Raw genomic sequence first — 16,684 nt, 5'->3', positions numbered from 1 at the left:
GAAAGTGTCGCAGTGTTTTTGATACTTCCCCATCCTCTCTCTTCCTCTGTCCATCCATTAAGTATGCTGGTTGGAAAATGCCCTTCAGTCTCAGGGCACTGTGTGCGCCTGCAGATTCTACCCAGTAAGTTGCACCAGGATGATGTAACTACCTTTTAAATTGAAATTACATTAGCCAGAAGCACCTTCTAAATAATTTTCACCTTTGTAGACCTCAAACCGGAACTCAGAAGTTGGGATAAGTGATGCCTGAGCAATTTCCATTCAGAAAGCTGCGGGAGAAAAGGCAAATACATCTCAAGGGCCTCACAGAGGGCTCTGCAATGGGCTCATTATAAACCAAAGCTCGCTGCCAGTGGTGGGTAAGAGCCAGAAGGCTTTAGCTTGGGACCTTTGCCTACCTGTAGCAAAAAACCAGCTTCCATTTACAAAGCTCTGAGCACACCTGATGCAGGCTGCCGAGGGGCTCAGTGAGGAGGTCACTGCTCTCAGCTGCTCTCCTCTCCCTCTGCCAGGGGTGACCTATTATCACTCCGCAACCTGGTGCTGCCAAAATTACCTGGGCAGGCTCAAATGTGCCATGCATATTAACAACCCTCATTCAGCTGCAGGCAGAACGCACCAGGTGACTGATGATGCTTCAATTTCTTCCAAGAGTTTAGAAAACACATTTTTTTTTTAACTAGGAGCTTGTTTGGTTGATGTTTGTACACTGCAGCTTTATTGAACATCTTCATCATTACGCCTTAGTGGCAATATTCCTTTGATGGCTTAGAACTGGATGACAGAACTACTCTTCATCCAATATCTTTCAATTCTACTATTGTTTCTCTTTGCTAGAAAACATATATTATGCTCCACAAAGAAGCAAGTGTGGTTTAACAAGGACTTACAGGATCTGGCAGGGATTGCCGATTTACTAAAGAGCTCAGGAAACTTTAAAACTAGAGACAGATTTTGAAAACCTGCTGTAATTTTTCCCAGTTCTGTTGTTTGGACTGTGAGACATGACTAGCCAGTCTCTGTTTTTCATGTAAATAGGGTGTTAAGAAAGTAAACTGAAAGGAAAAATTAAAATGATCACATAGTCTGCTGGTAATCAGGAAAAAGTTCTCCTGAAGTAAGCACTCTGCACAGACAATCTAAATAATAGCTTCAGATAATTGTGTTTTGAGAGGAAGATTTTTTAAAAAGAAAAGCCAGCAAGGTTCTGCTCTGATTTATACTACTTTAAATCAGAAGAAATTCCCTTTACTACAGATTCGTTTCTGTGCAAGAAAGGACAGGCACTGAACCTCTGATAGGTTGGTCTCCCTGTTGAAACAAAAACAAGCTCCAATTTCAGGACTGAATCCATTTGTTAGGCTTCATAGAAACTAGCATACATGTCTCTATACATCTCTATAAAGAAAGGAACTGCATCCTTGCTTCAAAACAGCATCACTTTAAAAGAGTTATTTCTGAAAGCCCTTACCTTGGAATCCATTTTTTAATCTTAACCTTAATGCTTGAATTGCCTGAACTTCACAGAAATAATACTTCCCCCATCTATCACAGATGAACTCTATTTTGCTTTGCATTTGTGAGCAACATGCCTTTGAAATCTGTTTTTCCTTGAGCTGCTTTTACATGGGGAAAAGCTAACACCAGGAAACATTGGAGTGGGGTGACAAGTGACAGTATGTAGGCATATCTGACATGTAAATGAATGCTCCCAGCCCATTTACAGCCATGAGTAAAGACTGCTTTCTGCCTTAAAACAGACAAGGTCTTCTGAGCAAGGAAGGGCGCCTGCAGAGAGAGAACCTGCAGAAAGAGTTTGCTTATAACAGGGGACTGTGGCAAGGCTGTCTCTTGCTTCTTCTGTACATCCCATAGAATGGCTGTCTTTCCTCAATCTCCCTAATATGCTTCTCTGAAATGTACTGGCCAAGGTAGAAATAGAGGGACATTCTTGTGCAGGATTTCTTCTAAGCTTTGCTTTGTATGAAACTCTTTCAATCCACGATTTTGTGAATTATGTCACGTGGAAATTACTTCATGTATTAAAACATCAAAGAGAAGTCCAGTAGAGTAAGATAGTAAGATTCCAAGTGTAGAAAAATTATCTAGCATCCCCCCACCCCCTTCCTTTACACAGTATCACAGTTGAGGCACTTGTCCTCCTGTTTTTCCAAATGTCAGCCTGGCAAACACAACGGAACCTCCAAGCCTGACTCTTGTTGCTGGATGGCTCTGTCTGTTACAGAGGTGGCCTGAGCCAAGTGCTGGCCTCCCCCACATCCCATCCCTGCCTCAAACCCAGGCTATAATGTGGCTCTGCCACTCCAGCAAGGCCACCAGATCCCACAAATGCCAGGGGAGAAGTTAGTGTTGCTCTGTGCACAGAGGTGAGGTCACTAGCAGGCACAGTGACTCAAAGTCATCCGAGGAATGTAGGAAATGAAGTTAAGGGGATGCCCTTTTCAATCCAGCTTCTGAAGTTTCAGAGTCATAGTTCATGAAGCATGCTAAAAACTGCTTGACCACACAAAGCTATGTATCAGTGCAGCTAAAAAGCCTGCATTAAAAGAAAGCAATCAAGCCATAAACCACAAATCACATTTTCCTAATTGCTTTTCTTACATAGCCAATTGCTGTAGATGTCTCAGGGACATCATGTATTCGTGAACAAGAGTTGAGTGTCTCAGATGATATCTCCCTTTAAATGAGGTGTACTGAAATGTGCTGTAAAGAAGTCCCTGTGCCAACAAAGAGCTCCTGGGATACACCAGGAGCTGTTGCTGTTAATAACAAACCAGGAATCCCAAAGTTATGAAACACTGCCTGAGGTCAGGCAGATATAGGAGTTCTCAGCTGTATCTACCTATTTTTGCTAAAGTAATTTAAGTTTTGTATCTTAAATCCATATGTTTGATGTAAATGAGGGTGGTGGAGAAGGAAGAGATGAATCAAATAACCTCCTCTGGCACTTGGCTATAAGAATTAGGATTTTTAACTCCGGGCAATTTTTACAGATCAGAAGCGTATTGAAGTGTACTATGACATTAAAGTTTGATTAGAGCTTGTTCGAGCTGCATTGCCTAAATCACATGTTATGATCTGTTCTGTGAAGAGCAGTGCCCTGAGTTTGTGTAAGCAATAGCAGTGGGATTACCCTGCATGGCATTCTCCCTGTGAGCTCCTCCAGAACAGCAAGGTCTTTTATAAAAAAAATTCACATAGAAGTGAGCAACAAAGCAAATGTGGCAAATGATCTACTATGATTTTAGCTCCAAGTCAGCTGCTATTTTGAGCCTTTGTCTTCACCGTGCTATTCCCGCTCTCTCAGCTCACATTTTTCACAAGATCAAGGAGGGCACAAACCTCATCATCACCTTTAAACTAATATTGGACTGGCTTCCCCAGTTGCACAGTGGGGATGAGAGAGATGGTCACTTTTAGGTCACGCTAATAGATTATTTACAATTCTGAAGCTTCACTCAAGTACCACCAGGGATGCATAATTTCAAGTTTCTGTACTTTCCTTTACTGAAAGCTCCTGAAATGCATAGCTACAGAAAGCATAGTCATGTCATTCAGAGTTAGCTTTCCCGTAGCCGTAAGGGCCAGAATTTTTTTAAGTACCATTTAAGTGGTGTCTGTTTGAATCTGCACAGAATCAGCAGTGACTCAGCAGCATGAATTCTCCAAAGCCTTGTTATTTTGATTGGAACAGCAAATTTGTATTAAGCACATAGGTTGACTAGTGGGAGTGGGTGCAGTGAGAGAAACAGACAGGAGATTCAGATGTAGATAAGGGACAGGGAAATGTGGAAAGATAAGAGGCAGAAGAAATGGAATTGGAGGGACAGGAAAAGGCTAGCAAGTGCTGCTGATCACAGTGGCTCAGAGCCTGGAAGTATGAATATTTAGTGTCACTCGTGTCAGAATCAAGACACACTATAATATGCATGCATGGAGTATTTGCCACCAGGAGTGGGACCACGATTCAAACACCTGCAAATTGGGATCCAGGTCTTCCTCATTCTCAGGTGAATGGATACTCTCACCTTTCCATGAAAATTTCGACAAGGGAAAGCATCTTTCTCCATCTGTCCCACCTTCTGTGTGGAGCTTTATGTGGTAGGTCCATTGAGAAAATTGTGTCCAGCAACTTCAGTATGCAGAATATCTACTCCATAAATCCCAATAATACATAGTTCCAAGCTACTCTGGACATTAAGGCTCCATGCTTACTGATGATTTTAAATATGCACCCTACAGCAGAAATGTGAAAGCTAGGGAGCTGTACTGGGGCAAATTAGGAACAAAGACAATCTTGGATGCTGTTGCTTAAAGCAGCAGTTAGGCATCAATGTCTTTTGTAGACGTAGCCAGAAGTAAGTGCAGAAAGGTTATATTTTATCCTTGATTTCTTTGCCAGCCTCCTACTGCTAATGGAGTGCATCTTGCTGTGGGAAGCATCCATCCTAAATTTATACCCAGTGTATTTCTTGAGAATCATTTTTTGATTCTCATACCCAGACTCAGATGGGCATTTGGCACAATGCAATGTATCTTTTCTGCTTGAAATATTATTCATGATTTATCATTTTTCCTGGAGCATCTGACATGAGAGGAACATTCTATGTGTTCCTTTCAAACTGCCTCATCCCACTCACTGATGTTAGTTCTTGCTCCTGATCTCAGCCCAATAATCACACGCCTCCAGCAGCTATTTACGTTTTCCTTTTCCTCCTTTCCCCTCTTCAGTTTTGTTTTATTTTTTTTTCACTTTTAAAAGGACACTGGGAACACTCCCTTTTTCTTCTTTTTGCCACAAGTTATACAATCCAGTGTATACCCAGGCTAAAACAAAAACCTCAAGAAAAGGTAATCTTATCCAACAGAAATTTCAATATACTTCAAAAACATATGTGAACTGTTGCTGTGGTTGTAAAATTGTTCTTCAAATAAATTCATAAGAGTAACTTCTGTCCCACATAATCAAGCCTATGGTGCAGCACCAATAAGAAGCCTGAGCCTAGCAGTGTAACAAACATGCAACTATACAAATTCCAAACACAGACCAACCAGTTTTTCACGAATTATAGTTATATTCAGCTGTATAAAGCTATTTGCCAGAAGTCACAAATTAGATCCATTCTAGAGTCAGATATGGAAGGTGGGTGTCCTGGCTTCCACTTTTATTGCACTATGCACCAGATTTTATTGCTTCCCAAAAAGCAAAATGGCTCTAATGGAAGAAATTCTCTTGCATGTATTTCTTCAGGGAGTGATGCAAGAGACACAGGAGAAACAACTTAGTTATATTACAGTTGTCATTAAATCCTTTTTTATCAGTTCCCAGGGAAGAACTTTCATACATGAGTGGCTTCAATTCTGCATTTAGAATCCAAACCAGCACTGAAATATTTACATGCCTCTCTTTTACATGCTTGATAGCAGTGTCCAAAAGCAGGATTTCAGCATCCTAGTGAGGCAAGCACATATTAAACTGGGCTTAAAATTCTGTGGCTTTCCTCCATGCAGCACAAAAACCTTGGCTCCTGAACACAAGCACACTTCTTAACATTTCCCACTTCACCATGTGTATTACGATAGAAGAGATATATACAGAAATAACTACTCAGTGGGTATCATGTAGCTTATTACATGAATCTGCATACTTTCAGTAATTCAGCCAAAATATTTAAACTCTCTTACCAAAGTCTGAGTGTTCTGAAGTCAATTCAATGAGATTGCTATTCAAAGGTTTGGCATGTTAAGCTACTAAGGGATTTTACTGACACTCACCTTTGCCGTCTGTGAAGTTCCGTATACTAAGAATGTCATTAAGGTCCTGATAGTGGTTCTGCTTAATGTATGTTGTTTTCTCAGGAGTGTCCTGAAGTTGCATTGTGACCTCTTCCAAGTCTTTGTCTAGCTGCAAAACAGAGAGTACAAATCCTTCAAAATTCATGAGTCCTTGCTTCAGGTATTTGCACTGAGGCACAGCTTTCTATAATTAGGCTGGAAGGCAGGTGGTAATGCAATTACTACACTGTGACAAATACAGTTTTCTTTTAGCACTACTACACTACTTCTAAAAATAATGCTACAAGTAACAAATTGTGTTCAACTGTGACATTGCACACAGGGCATAGGAGAGGAATAAGCTTTAGTAGTTGATAGTAGAAGCAATTCAGGTGAACTGACAAATGAGAAAGGTATGGGCATAAGAAAGTGCAGTCTGAAAACCTCTGAACTATTTACTATCTACATGCAAAATTGTGGCATACATAGCTATAAACATTTCATCCATCAAATTATTGAACATACAGGAAGGGACATACAAGGGAGCTATGGCATGTCCAGTCATGTGAGTGACTGCAGTCAACTCTACCAGGAATGCCCTTTTAGCACTGAGCTGAGCACAGTGTGCTCTCCTCAGAGGCTGACTCACTCAGTTTTCTACAGCCCCAATAGAAAATTACAAGAAACAAGCTTCCTAATCCTCTTTGTGAACAGTTGTGCACAGTGTAGTGTCCAGAGTACGTCCCACTCACTACCAGCTTAATTGAATTTTAAAAGTGCTGAATTTAGATTTATGTTTTTCCTTATAGAAATGGGACACAGCAACTCAAAATAGACGATCCAGAGATGTAGCTGCTAGCCATGGTGGGGAATTTTGCAAATCCCCATGACAATGAAACTAATTTGAACCTACTGGTTCTGGGAATTCAATTTATTTAAGCAAAGTCCTAAAGAAATAGTCAGGGTCCTGCAAGCGCTAATGTGGCTGCTCTGATCAGCCTTACCTGTGCTCACCATCATGAGCCTTGTGAGGCACAGGCTGAGAGCTTGTGCTAGGATGTTTAGTAGAAAAAACTACAGCAGAGTAAAGGAACAGAAATAGCCAGCAGGCAGCTAGGCCTTCATTAAAAATTTCAAGGCTCTCACATGAAAGGGACCTGGCAAAGCTGAACTAAATTTCTTTAACAAGGCAGAGATTACTTTTACTTTTGGACTCTTGGGTAGCCTGAGTAAATACTTTATAGTTACGCAGGCAATTGTCATTAAGATCTCGGCAAAGAAATAACTGTTGCAATAAATTAGTTTTTCTTCAAGGTGTAAGAGTACAGACTGGCTAAGAACAGGTTAATTTCTTTATGATATGATCAGTTATGGTTATCTTGTCTCAAAAATTGGGCAGTCTTCAAGACTGGTTTGTCATCATTTCAAGTCTACTGAGCAAGCATGGACATAACTATAAATGTACATGCTGTAGCTGTTATGTAATTCATGTACTCCACGTACTCAGCCTTTCTCTCAGTAGGTACTGAAGAAACCACCACCTTTGTGTCAAAAGAGTCAGCTCACACATTCATAAAGCTATCTTGCTACCTTAAGAAAAGATGTAATTCTGTTTCATGGAAGACGTAAAAATATGTCTAGCAAGTTTTTGAGCAAACTCTCAGAGAGGCTGAGAAATAACAGCAACAGCAGCCTCAGAACTCAACCATAAACAGGAACAAAGACAGCCCTGAAGTGCCCCTGGGGCTGCGGATCTCTGTTACGCTTGCTTGTAAAGGTTACACTTCTGGAGCTGTGGAGCTCAGCATGTCCATGTGAAACAGCAGGGTAATTGGCCTGTCACAAATAAATAGGGCAAGTTTAATTCCATTTTGCTAAGACATATTTTCATTTTATCACACCTGCCACGTATTTGCCGTACTAGTTAGCAATCAATATAAATTGCCTCTTTCCTATTATTTCTATGGGAAAAGTTAACATTTTTCTCTAAAAAGTAGCCAGCATTTAAGCAGATTGAGGAATTGCAACAAAAAACAATGAAAAATGAAGTGCCTAGGCAGAAAATTCAGTAAACAATACCTCTGTAATTTTCATTCTCAAGCGGTGGTTCTCTGACTGCAATCCTTCTAGTCGAGATGTGCTGGCCTGATTGACGCTGGTGACTGATGTCGATGTTTTTGAGTCTTCTTTCTTTTGATTTTGAGTGAACTGAAACCGTCTGTTCTGTGTGGCTGCATCTGGATTTGTTCGCAGTGTGATGAGCTGAAAGGTTGAAAAGCCTTAAGAAATCTTGTTTTATTTTTGCAGCTATTTATTTTGTATTTCAAAATACTGAAAGGCGAACCAAGAGCTTCTTTTTGACTTTCAAGTATAAAACTCTGGAAAGTGAGCTCTGCTTGCCATGTGCACTACTTGAGAGGATTTCTGAATAACTTTATAGAATAGGTTGAATGAAAATTATTATGAGAAGGGAAGCATTCAAAAATTAGGAAAAAACTAATTCAAAAGATATTTATCTGGATTTTAAATCTATTAAAATACATTTCAATATTCTATCATATGTATCTTTCTCCTTCATTGATGTGTTTATGCTTTCAAAGGATATATTCCTTCTTCAAGAAAAATACAATCCACCAAACCCTCCTCTTCCCAAGCACAGTTTCATCTCAAAGTTCTCCTTTCCTACTGTTACAAGCAACACTCAAGCAGTGAGAGACATGAATCAGGAGTAATAACAGAGAGAACTCATGGGAGATTGCACTCTGGAGATAACAGAAACTTAATTAGTTTTTAGCAACCCAAAATAAACCAAATCTGTTCAAAAAATTAAATAAGCCACTTAGAAAAAGGTTAACCTTAAACATATTTAATTTAAGCAAATATAAGTAAAATTTAACACTCAGTGACAATGTGAAAATATCACCTCGACATGAGGAGAGAAAGCTACTGCTGTTTGGCAGCAGGGAGAGAGATTCTCAGATTACTCTAGAGAATACAAAATTTATGTTACTTGCCAAGCAGCATACATATATATTTGTATACAGAGAAAGCTGAAGGAGCTCCCTGCCCTGAGAGCATAGGCATGGAATCATAAATCCAAAGGTGTTGAGTTATCTGAAAAGAGAGAGGGCAATCATTTTGTATGCACAGCCCAGCCAGATTTCATGGTATAGCTGCATTTCGGAATTGATTCCTCTTATTCTTGAAAGCATGGAAGTGTTCTGCAGCTCCAGTGGCACAAAGTAAGGCCCTAACTTCTGATCAACAGAGATCTGACTTCTCAGGCTCTGAAGAGTGTGGTCCCTGGCATGTATTTACAGACCAAGGCTACAGATCAGGATGGTGCTTGCAGACAATACATTTTCTTTTTCAGGTGGTAAAGGAGATGGAGAAGGTTAAGGTGGTCTGTGTCTTGTTCACCTTAGTCTTTACTGGTAAAACTTGCCTTCAAAAATTCCAGACCTCTAAAGTAATTGAATACATCAAGTTCAGCCAACCTGACAAGTTGTATGTCTGAGGATTAAGGGAGCCGGTCCATGTCACCATGAGACCATTCTCAGTTACTTTTGGAAGATGATGTTGATTTTGAGCAGTTTTTGAGGATTGGAAGAAAGGAAATGTCACAGCTGAGTTCAGGAGATGTGAGAGAAGAATTTGGGCAAACGCCTCCTTGCCACCTTCACCTCAGTTCCGGGGGGACACTGCAGTAAATCCTCTGGGGAACCATTTCAAACATATGAAGAGCAAGAATGTGATTAGAAGCATTCATTGTTGATTTATGAAAGAGAAATCCTGCCTGAACAACCTGATTTATAGCTGTCTTCAGTGAGATGTCTGGGCTGGTAGATGAGGGTAGAGAGTTATTTTTCTTGACTTAAGCAATGATTTAACACTGTCTCCCAGAGCATCCTCAAAGTTAAACTGATAAAGTGACTGGGCAAGGAACCACTGAAGCGGATTCAAACTGAGCTGAACTGACAGGCTCAGAGGACTGTGGTAGCCAGTCACTAATGCTGTTTCTCAGTCTGGAAGAAAATGGGTCTGGGCCTTGGCAAAGGAAAATACTTAGCCCTGCCCTTGAGGAGAAATAAACCCCAAGCACCTACCCAAACATCATGAGGGCTGTTTGATTGGAAAGCACCTTTCCAGTAAAGGCACTGGAAATTGTGGTGGAACATGAGCCAGCAGTACCCTGGGCCAACGGAGGTGATCCTTCCTTTCTACTCAGCCTGGGCGACAGCACACCTGGGCTGCTGTGTCCAGGTTTGGGCTGCCCAGAACAAGAGAGAGATAGGTGTGGTAAAGAAAGCCCAGAGAGGGGCCACAGAATTGCAAAAGAAGGTCCCAGCCCTTATGATACAAGTAGAGACTGATTATTTAGCCTTGAGATGGAAGACATTGGGGGGGTATGACATTATTCATGTGTATTCCGTATAAGATGGAAGAGAGTAAAGAGCATGGAGCCAGACTCTTCTCAACGATCTGCCATGAAAGGGAGGGAGACGCAAGCTGAAAACCCAAAATTTTCACTTAAAGTTCAGAAACCACTCTTCTTACTGTGAATGTGCTCAAATGCTGGTTGAGATACTCAGAGGAGATGGAAATTATTTATCTGGAAGTAACTAAGGCCCAACTGCTTAAGGCCCCGGGTATCTTGCTGTAGCTGAGCCTTCCTAGAGGGAAGTGTCTTCATTCTCACAATTCTTTGTTTAAAATTAAAAACTACAAAAACTACATGAAAATGAAGTTAAATGTGAAGAATGGTAATTACAAAGCTCTTAAAACAGCAGGCAGAAGTGTTACAAGACAAAAGTTCTGCAATTTGATGTGGTCTAAGTTCAAACTGAATATAAGATAGAAGTATTGCCATTGAATCATCTTCACCTGGGAGTTTATAGCTAAAAATTGGGTGTTTTGCGACAGGAACATGGTTTAATGAATTCATTCACATGGTGCGGACTAGATTAAAAAGTTAATGGGCAACATTGTTGGCTCATGCTGTACGAAGAATGAGGTTAGATGAGCTTTAATTTCTTTTTCTACCATATAGTCAGTGGAACTTTTATCTCGCTGTCTTACATCTGTGCAGTTTCAATTTTCACAAAGGGTCAACACTGAATATCCACAGAGCCAATTGCAAATAGGCATAAAATGCTACCAACACAGAAAATGGATGTTTTAATCCCTAGAACTGATTTTCCCTTGCTGCTCTGCAGGAAACTGGATCAGAATTAATGTGTTGGTGCCATTGCAGCCAGAAATGGTATGCACTTGCTGGGCAACTACACGTGAGCCCATTGTTTTGTCTCAAAATGGATGGAGTAGAAAAATGGAAGACATGGAAGCTTCATAAACATGGATAAACTTGTGACAATTACTTCATAAAGAGAGAATATATATTAGGATTTTTTCTTTTAAAAAAAGTGAAGAGTATGCTGAAAAGTACTATGGACATCTTGGTCCTTAAAAAGATAATTAGACATTGCAGTTAATTTCTAATCGGAAAAATATACATAACAGGTGTTTGAATCCTGCAGACAACTTCTACAAGATACCATTGAATGCAGAAATCTAGAATAGTTTTAACAGCGTTTGAATGCTTTTGATTGGAAAATAAGAATGTGTACAGTTAATATAAGTACAATGCAGTATAATGCTATCAACATTTGTATCATGAAATGGAGAGGGTAATGAACATTTTTTCCTCTGATATCTCTTACTCTGCTATGGGATTTTCTTCATGTTTTTTTTCTGAGGCACTTGGTACTGAACAAAATGGCAATGGTCAAAGTGGACATTTAACTGGAGAAGGATAGTAATTGCCATGTTATAAGTAAATAAGATTAGTAGACCTGACAAGAAGGAAGGGGGAAATGTCATGTTTCATTCCTTAGTGTGTCCCCATTGTTGAGTAGCTGCGTACTTAAAAGGGTTGTGGGGTAAAATTGAATTTCAGCACTGCTGACCCAGGAGACTGCTGAAGATTAGTTAAAAGGCATGCACTTTACTCTGTGCAGCAGAGAAGTAGTAGCACTCACCTGGCTCAGAACCACATTACTGCCTGCATCTGTCTGGTCAGTTTCATAAATGAGAATGTGCAGTCTTCCAGGTCTTCATTATCATCCCCTGTGCTTGATGAGGCTTTAGTATTCACCAGAAATATACCTAAGTTGCCAAGATTGTACTAATTTACAACAGAATTGCTTGAGGGGAGAGATTTGGTGCCTGTCTCACACTAACATCTTACTAGGTTTACAAACTAGGTAGTGTTGGACATAATCTTTGGTGTCCAGAGGAGTTATTGTGCAACCTGAGCAGGCTGAGGGGAGAGTGCTTGCCAGCTGTGGCACAGCATGGCCAGAGGAGATGTAGAACAATATATACAAGTGCTAGAAGAACTCTCCAGTTGTGAAAACACTCCCATGGGCATTGGAAGTGCTGCATTCCAGCCCCTGCTTCCACATCTTTTTTTGTAGCTTATCCAGTGATGAATTTTATTGCTAAATGGCCAAGCATTTGGAAACCTGACAATAGATGGAAAGAGGTTAGGGACTTCGTGCTAGGAGGCTATGGTTCATGTTTGTATTTTGAGTAAAAAAGAACGAATGAAAAATGAGGGTGGGGTAATTGGGGTTTAAAAGAAGATCAGAGGAAGGGGTTAAAAAAGGAATCAGAAAAGTAATTTCACAGCCTGTGACAAGAGAAGGATGGGCAAGGGAGCATGAAAGCAGAGGGGCAAAGGGCATAGACAGCATCAATAATTCTCTTTGAAGAGAGTTCTGACATTCTTTGGAAGTATTTTTGGCATAGGAGTTTTAATATGCATTTTCATATGGCTTACCCACTTAAATCTTGTAGTGTTTCAAAGTAAACTCTATTGTCATGTTTGTGAATGTTCCTTCAATTTAGAACAAAGTTGTGATTCTTCCCTGAGATCCAGAACAAAAGTATGACTATACATGTCTGTATGGCTTTTTAATATTAATGAAGTGAATTGCAAAACTTGCAAGAACATCCTGTTTAGTCAGTCCTGGGGAATGAATTACTTTGCTTTTTTTTTTTTTTTTTCTTTTCAGATCACAAATCAGCTTCTATCTCTAGTCTGCACTTTTAATTTCTTTCAGTGGTTGCACTTTGAGATAAGTTTATTAGCTTGTTTCTCTTGCTTCTTTTGCACACAGAGTTCTTGGTTTCCCAGTAGATGGGATGCCACTTAGCACCAGAGTCTACTGACTACAATTTGCTTGATACATTGATTGAACGTGGTCCAAGAGCCTCTTATAAATACTCACTTGAAAAATCTAAAAACAGATACTAGAGACAAAAAGATATACATTTTGCCTTGGAAATTTTTTCAGACATCCAACTGCATATGGATCTAATTTGGGGTAATAAGCCATGTTTACACAAGCCACTTAAAATGAATACAATTGAACATTTTACTTCACAACATGGAATGCATTCCCTAGTACTTTAGGCTTTGCTAAGTAAGCTTATGTAAAAAGCAGTTTTCCCTTCACTGAAGATATGTCATATTCATGTCTAAAGCTTAACTCAGCAAGGGAACTGATCAAGTTCCAGCCCTCTGTATCTTCTCGATTCTTCCAACAAGGCACAATGTACCTGTCCTCGGAGCCCAAAAGAGCAAAAGGAAATGAAAGCACATGTCTCCCAGTCTGTGCCTCACTTAGTCCTTTAATATACCCATTAATAAATATAACTTCAGTGTCAGCATTTGCAGCATACACACAGTTTTCCTCTGAGGTACTGACAAAGCCTATTGTACTGCCATAAATGAATGCTTAGAGGCTTCAACACAATCGATCTCTTATTACGCTAGTGAATGAAAATGATTTTACTATATTTGTAGGTATAGAAACAGATATTTTGATTATCTTGTTTAGGGTATGTAAGAATTTTAGAATGTCCAGGGAAGGGACCCATTGGGATCACTGAAGCGCAGCTCCTGGCGCTGCACAGGAGCACCCCAAGGATCACACCCAGTGGCAAGAGCATGGTTCAAATGCTTCTTGAGCTACGTCAGGCTGGTGCTGTTGCCACTTCCCTGGATATCCCTTTCCAGTTCCCAATCACCCTCTGGGAAGAACCTTTTCCTAATATCCAACCTATAACTCCCCAGAGACAGCTTTATGCCATTCTTTGGTACCTATAACTGGTTACCAAAAATAAGAAGGAAGGGAAGAAATGTGGCAGAGTAGACAACAGGACCTGTCCCCCCAGAATCTACACTTACATCTCCACTCTTTCCAAAAATTTCCTGAAAGCTGGAAATAGAGACTATTCCACTGAAACTACAGAAAGCAACTTTTGTTTCCCCAGTCACAATTTCAGTGAAAATATAGGCATACATACAATACATAAGATCATGTATTCACACTTTCTCCAAAATGTCATGAAGCTTTGTTTTTCCTTCAGAGTTCAGAGAGAAGCATTTATGGATGGGCGTGGCTAAGAATTCATACACATCCCCTGCACTTGAAAAGGCGATCAATTCCTACATGTTACATCATAATTACAAAACAGCAGGAAAAATATCCAGACCTATGCAAAAAAAAAAATCACCTACCTTAGGTACAAACACAAGGCAGAGAGTAATGGTGCTGCAGAATATTATGACTAAAGCAACGATGCAGAACTGCACATTGGGTTGGTCTCGAGTAAGGAATGAAACAGCAGCACCGATAATGCACATTATCCCCACGTTGTACACACTCATTCCGATGTACTTGCTGTCATTCAAAGCAGGAATGCTGACATTTCGTGTCTCCCAGGCAAGGAAACACCCAAATAACTGGAATGATAAAAGACGGAGAAATGATGATAGTTTTAAGAGGAATTTGCTGTCATCCAGAAAAAGCACAAATTTAAAACAGGTATGTTTTCCAACTTGACAAATATAGGCGATATTACAACTCAGAGATATACACCCACCTTTTCCTCAATATCTAATTACCTATGTGATTTGTTTTGCTCACTAGGACAGATTCCTGCTCTAACAAGAAAAATATGAAACTTAGTGAATGTGAAAATTAGTCCTGATTGGAACAAATTTTTCTAAATGCTATGGTTATCTTTATTTTGTATTTAAAATAGTTTTTAAAGACTGTCCTTCCTGTTTCTTTTCAAGGATTCCAGTAAAGATATAATGTGCATTGTTTTTTAGATATTTTTAGCAGCTGTTCTCAATATACTCTTATCAATCTAGCTATTCATTACATGATTATCACCTACATTAATAAGCAGCAGTGCCAAGATGTGTCCCATGAGGGATAAATATACCATGTAGAAAGTGTCACCCGAGTTGTTCAGATTACAATTATAATGTCTTTTATTATAGTGGGAGTTGGTAATGGCCTTTCAATTGCAGTTGTCTAATGATTTCTGGCATAAAAAATTCTTGTGGCAATTTTTTGTTTGCTTTTTTCCTTTGGTGTATTTTTAAGTTTTAGCCCCTTTGTTATTTGCAATATGCTTTTGCAATTCAGCAGGGGAAAGCCTTTAGTGGAAGGAAGCCATCTCCATCCCTTGAAATTTAATTAGATTTTTCTGCAACATGAACTGCTGCAGACAATTATTTTCTTCCTCTTGCATTCCTCAGAGGAGTTCTGGCAATGCAGTAAAAGCCTAAAGGAACTGAAGGCGTTGTAAATAGGTAACCCAGCCTAGAGTCTCGGCAAAGCCCCGTAGGAGTGTGTGGTGCCTTGGGAAGCATGACAGACAGCAGATGGCATTGGATGGAAGGTAAGGACAGAGAGAGGAGCTGTCATTAAGGTCCAGGACATGGTTTCTATGTTTTCTAGCTTTTTTTCTGATCACAGTGCAGGGACAGACATGAAGGAGAAAGAACAAACGTGCTTTCCCATTGACCTTAGTCATCTTCCTCCCAGACCAACATATTCGTCCATTGCCATGTCATGGAGATAACATTCTATTTTATACAACTTCAATTTTTGTGCAATTCAGGAAATTGGAGGTCAAGGGTGATGCCATTTGGGGGATTAACTGCAATTGTCTAGTATAGTTTACCTTCTATTCTTCTGTTTGTTTTTTTTATCTATGGCAAATAACCTGGACTGGAAGAACAGTATTTCGTTGACAGACAAGCAAAAGAGAGTAGAGAAATGGCAGATTAATGTTTGCTCTACAAACTTGGGTTTTAACCCAAGTTGTAGCAACACTGAGACACTGGTAATGCAAGTTTCCTTGATTATTTGCCTAGTTTTAATCTCAAATAACAATGGCAACAAAGCCAACCACTCAGCTACTTTGCACTCCCACAGGCACTTGCAGGCTGCAGCCACCTACCATCCAGGCACTTCCAACCAGGACATGCTGCTGAGCCCCCAGCCCTGCCCTCCCTGAGCTTGTCTGCTGGCTTATTCCATCTCTTTCCTGCAGCACACATGTCACCCTGCCACATGTTCACGAGCAGAGCTGGCTGGGAGGCTTTGGCAGATTAGGCATCTACTCTCAGCCCGTGGAGTGTGGCAGGCTGCAGGGGCTTCCCAGTCCAGGCAAGGGATGTAGAACTGTTTGCTCACCCACTTCCCAATGCTGCCATCACTGCTGCAATCCCTAACAAGATACATTGCCACAGGTGGCCTTTCCCAGCAGCCTAAGAACTGCAGGAAGAACAGTAGGGGCTGCTCTGCTGCAGGCAGACCATGGGAAGGAAATGCTCTTAAGGGGTCTGTGGTCAGCTACCTGGGTCAGCAAGGGGTCTTAGCCATTCAGTCAGGGTAGCTGAGGTGAGTGAGCCCCTTATCAAGCTTCGTGCCAGAGCAGCAGCTCATCCTCTGATACATTTCAGAGCCCCTCTGGTAAAGAAGGTAATCTCTCCAATAGGGAAGGATGCAGGCAGCAT

At 40.4% G+C, this 16,684-nt stretch overlaps 1 protein-coding gene across 6 annotated transcripts in view; it reads right to left on the bottom strand.

The window, feature by feature from the left end:
- GABBR2 (gamma-aminobutyric acid type B receptor subunit 2) overlaps positions 1 to 16,684 on the bottom strand; it is a 456,379-nt gene that overhangs the window by 12,146 nt on the left and 427,549 nt on the right. For all 6 annotated transcript variants that reach the window (XM_038127756.1, XM_038127754.1, XM_038127759.1 and 3 more), the window contains 3 exons: positions 14,387 to 14,611; positions 7,879 to 8,061; positions 5,800 to 5,929 (listed from right to left, as the gene is read on the bottom strand). In XM_038127756.1, coding sequence (XP_037983684.1) covers positions 5,800 to 5,929; positions 7,879 to 8,061; positions 14,387 to 14,611 — 538 coding nt within the window. The remainder of the gene's footprint in view (positions 1 to 5,799; positions 5,930 to 7,878; positions 8,062 to 14,386; positions 14,612 to 16,684) is intronic.

Source organism: Motacilla alba, chromosome 2 (genome assembly GCF_015832195.1).
Source record: "Motacilla alba alba isolate MOTALB_02 chromosome 2, Motacilla_alba_V1.0_pri, whole genome shotgun sequence".
NCBI classification, from domain to species: Eukaryota; Metazoa; Chordata; class Aves; order Passeriformes; family Motacillidae; genus Motacilla; species Motacilla alba.
This window is presented reverse-complemented; position numbering and strand designations above follow the sequence as displayed.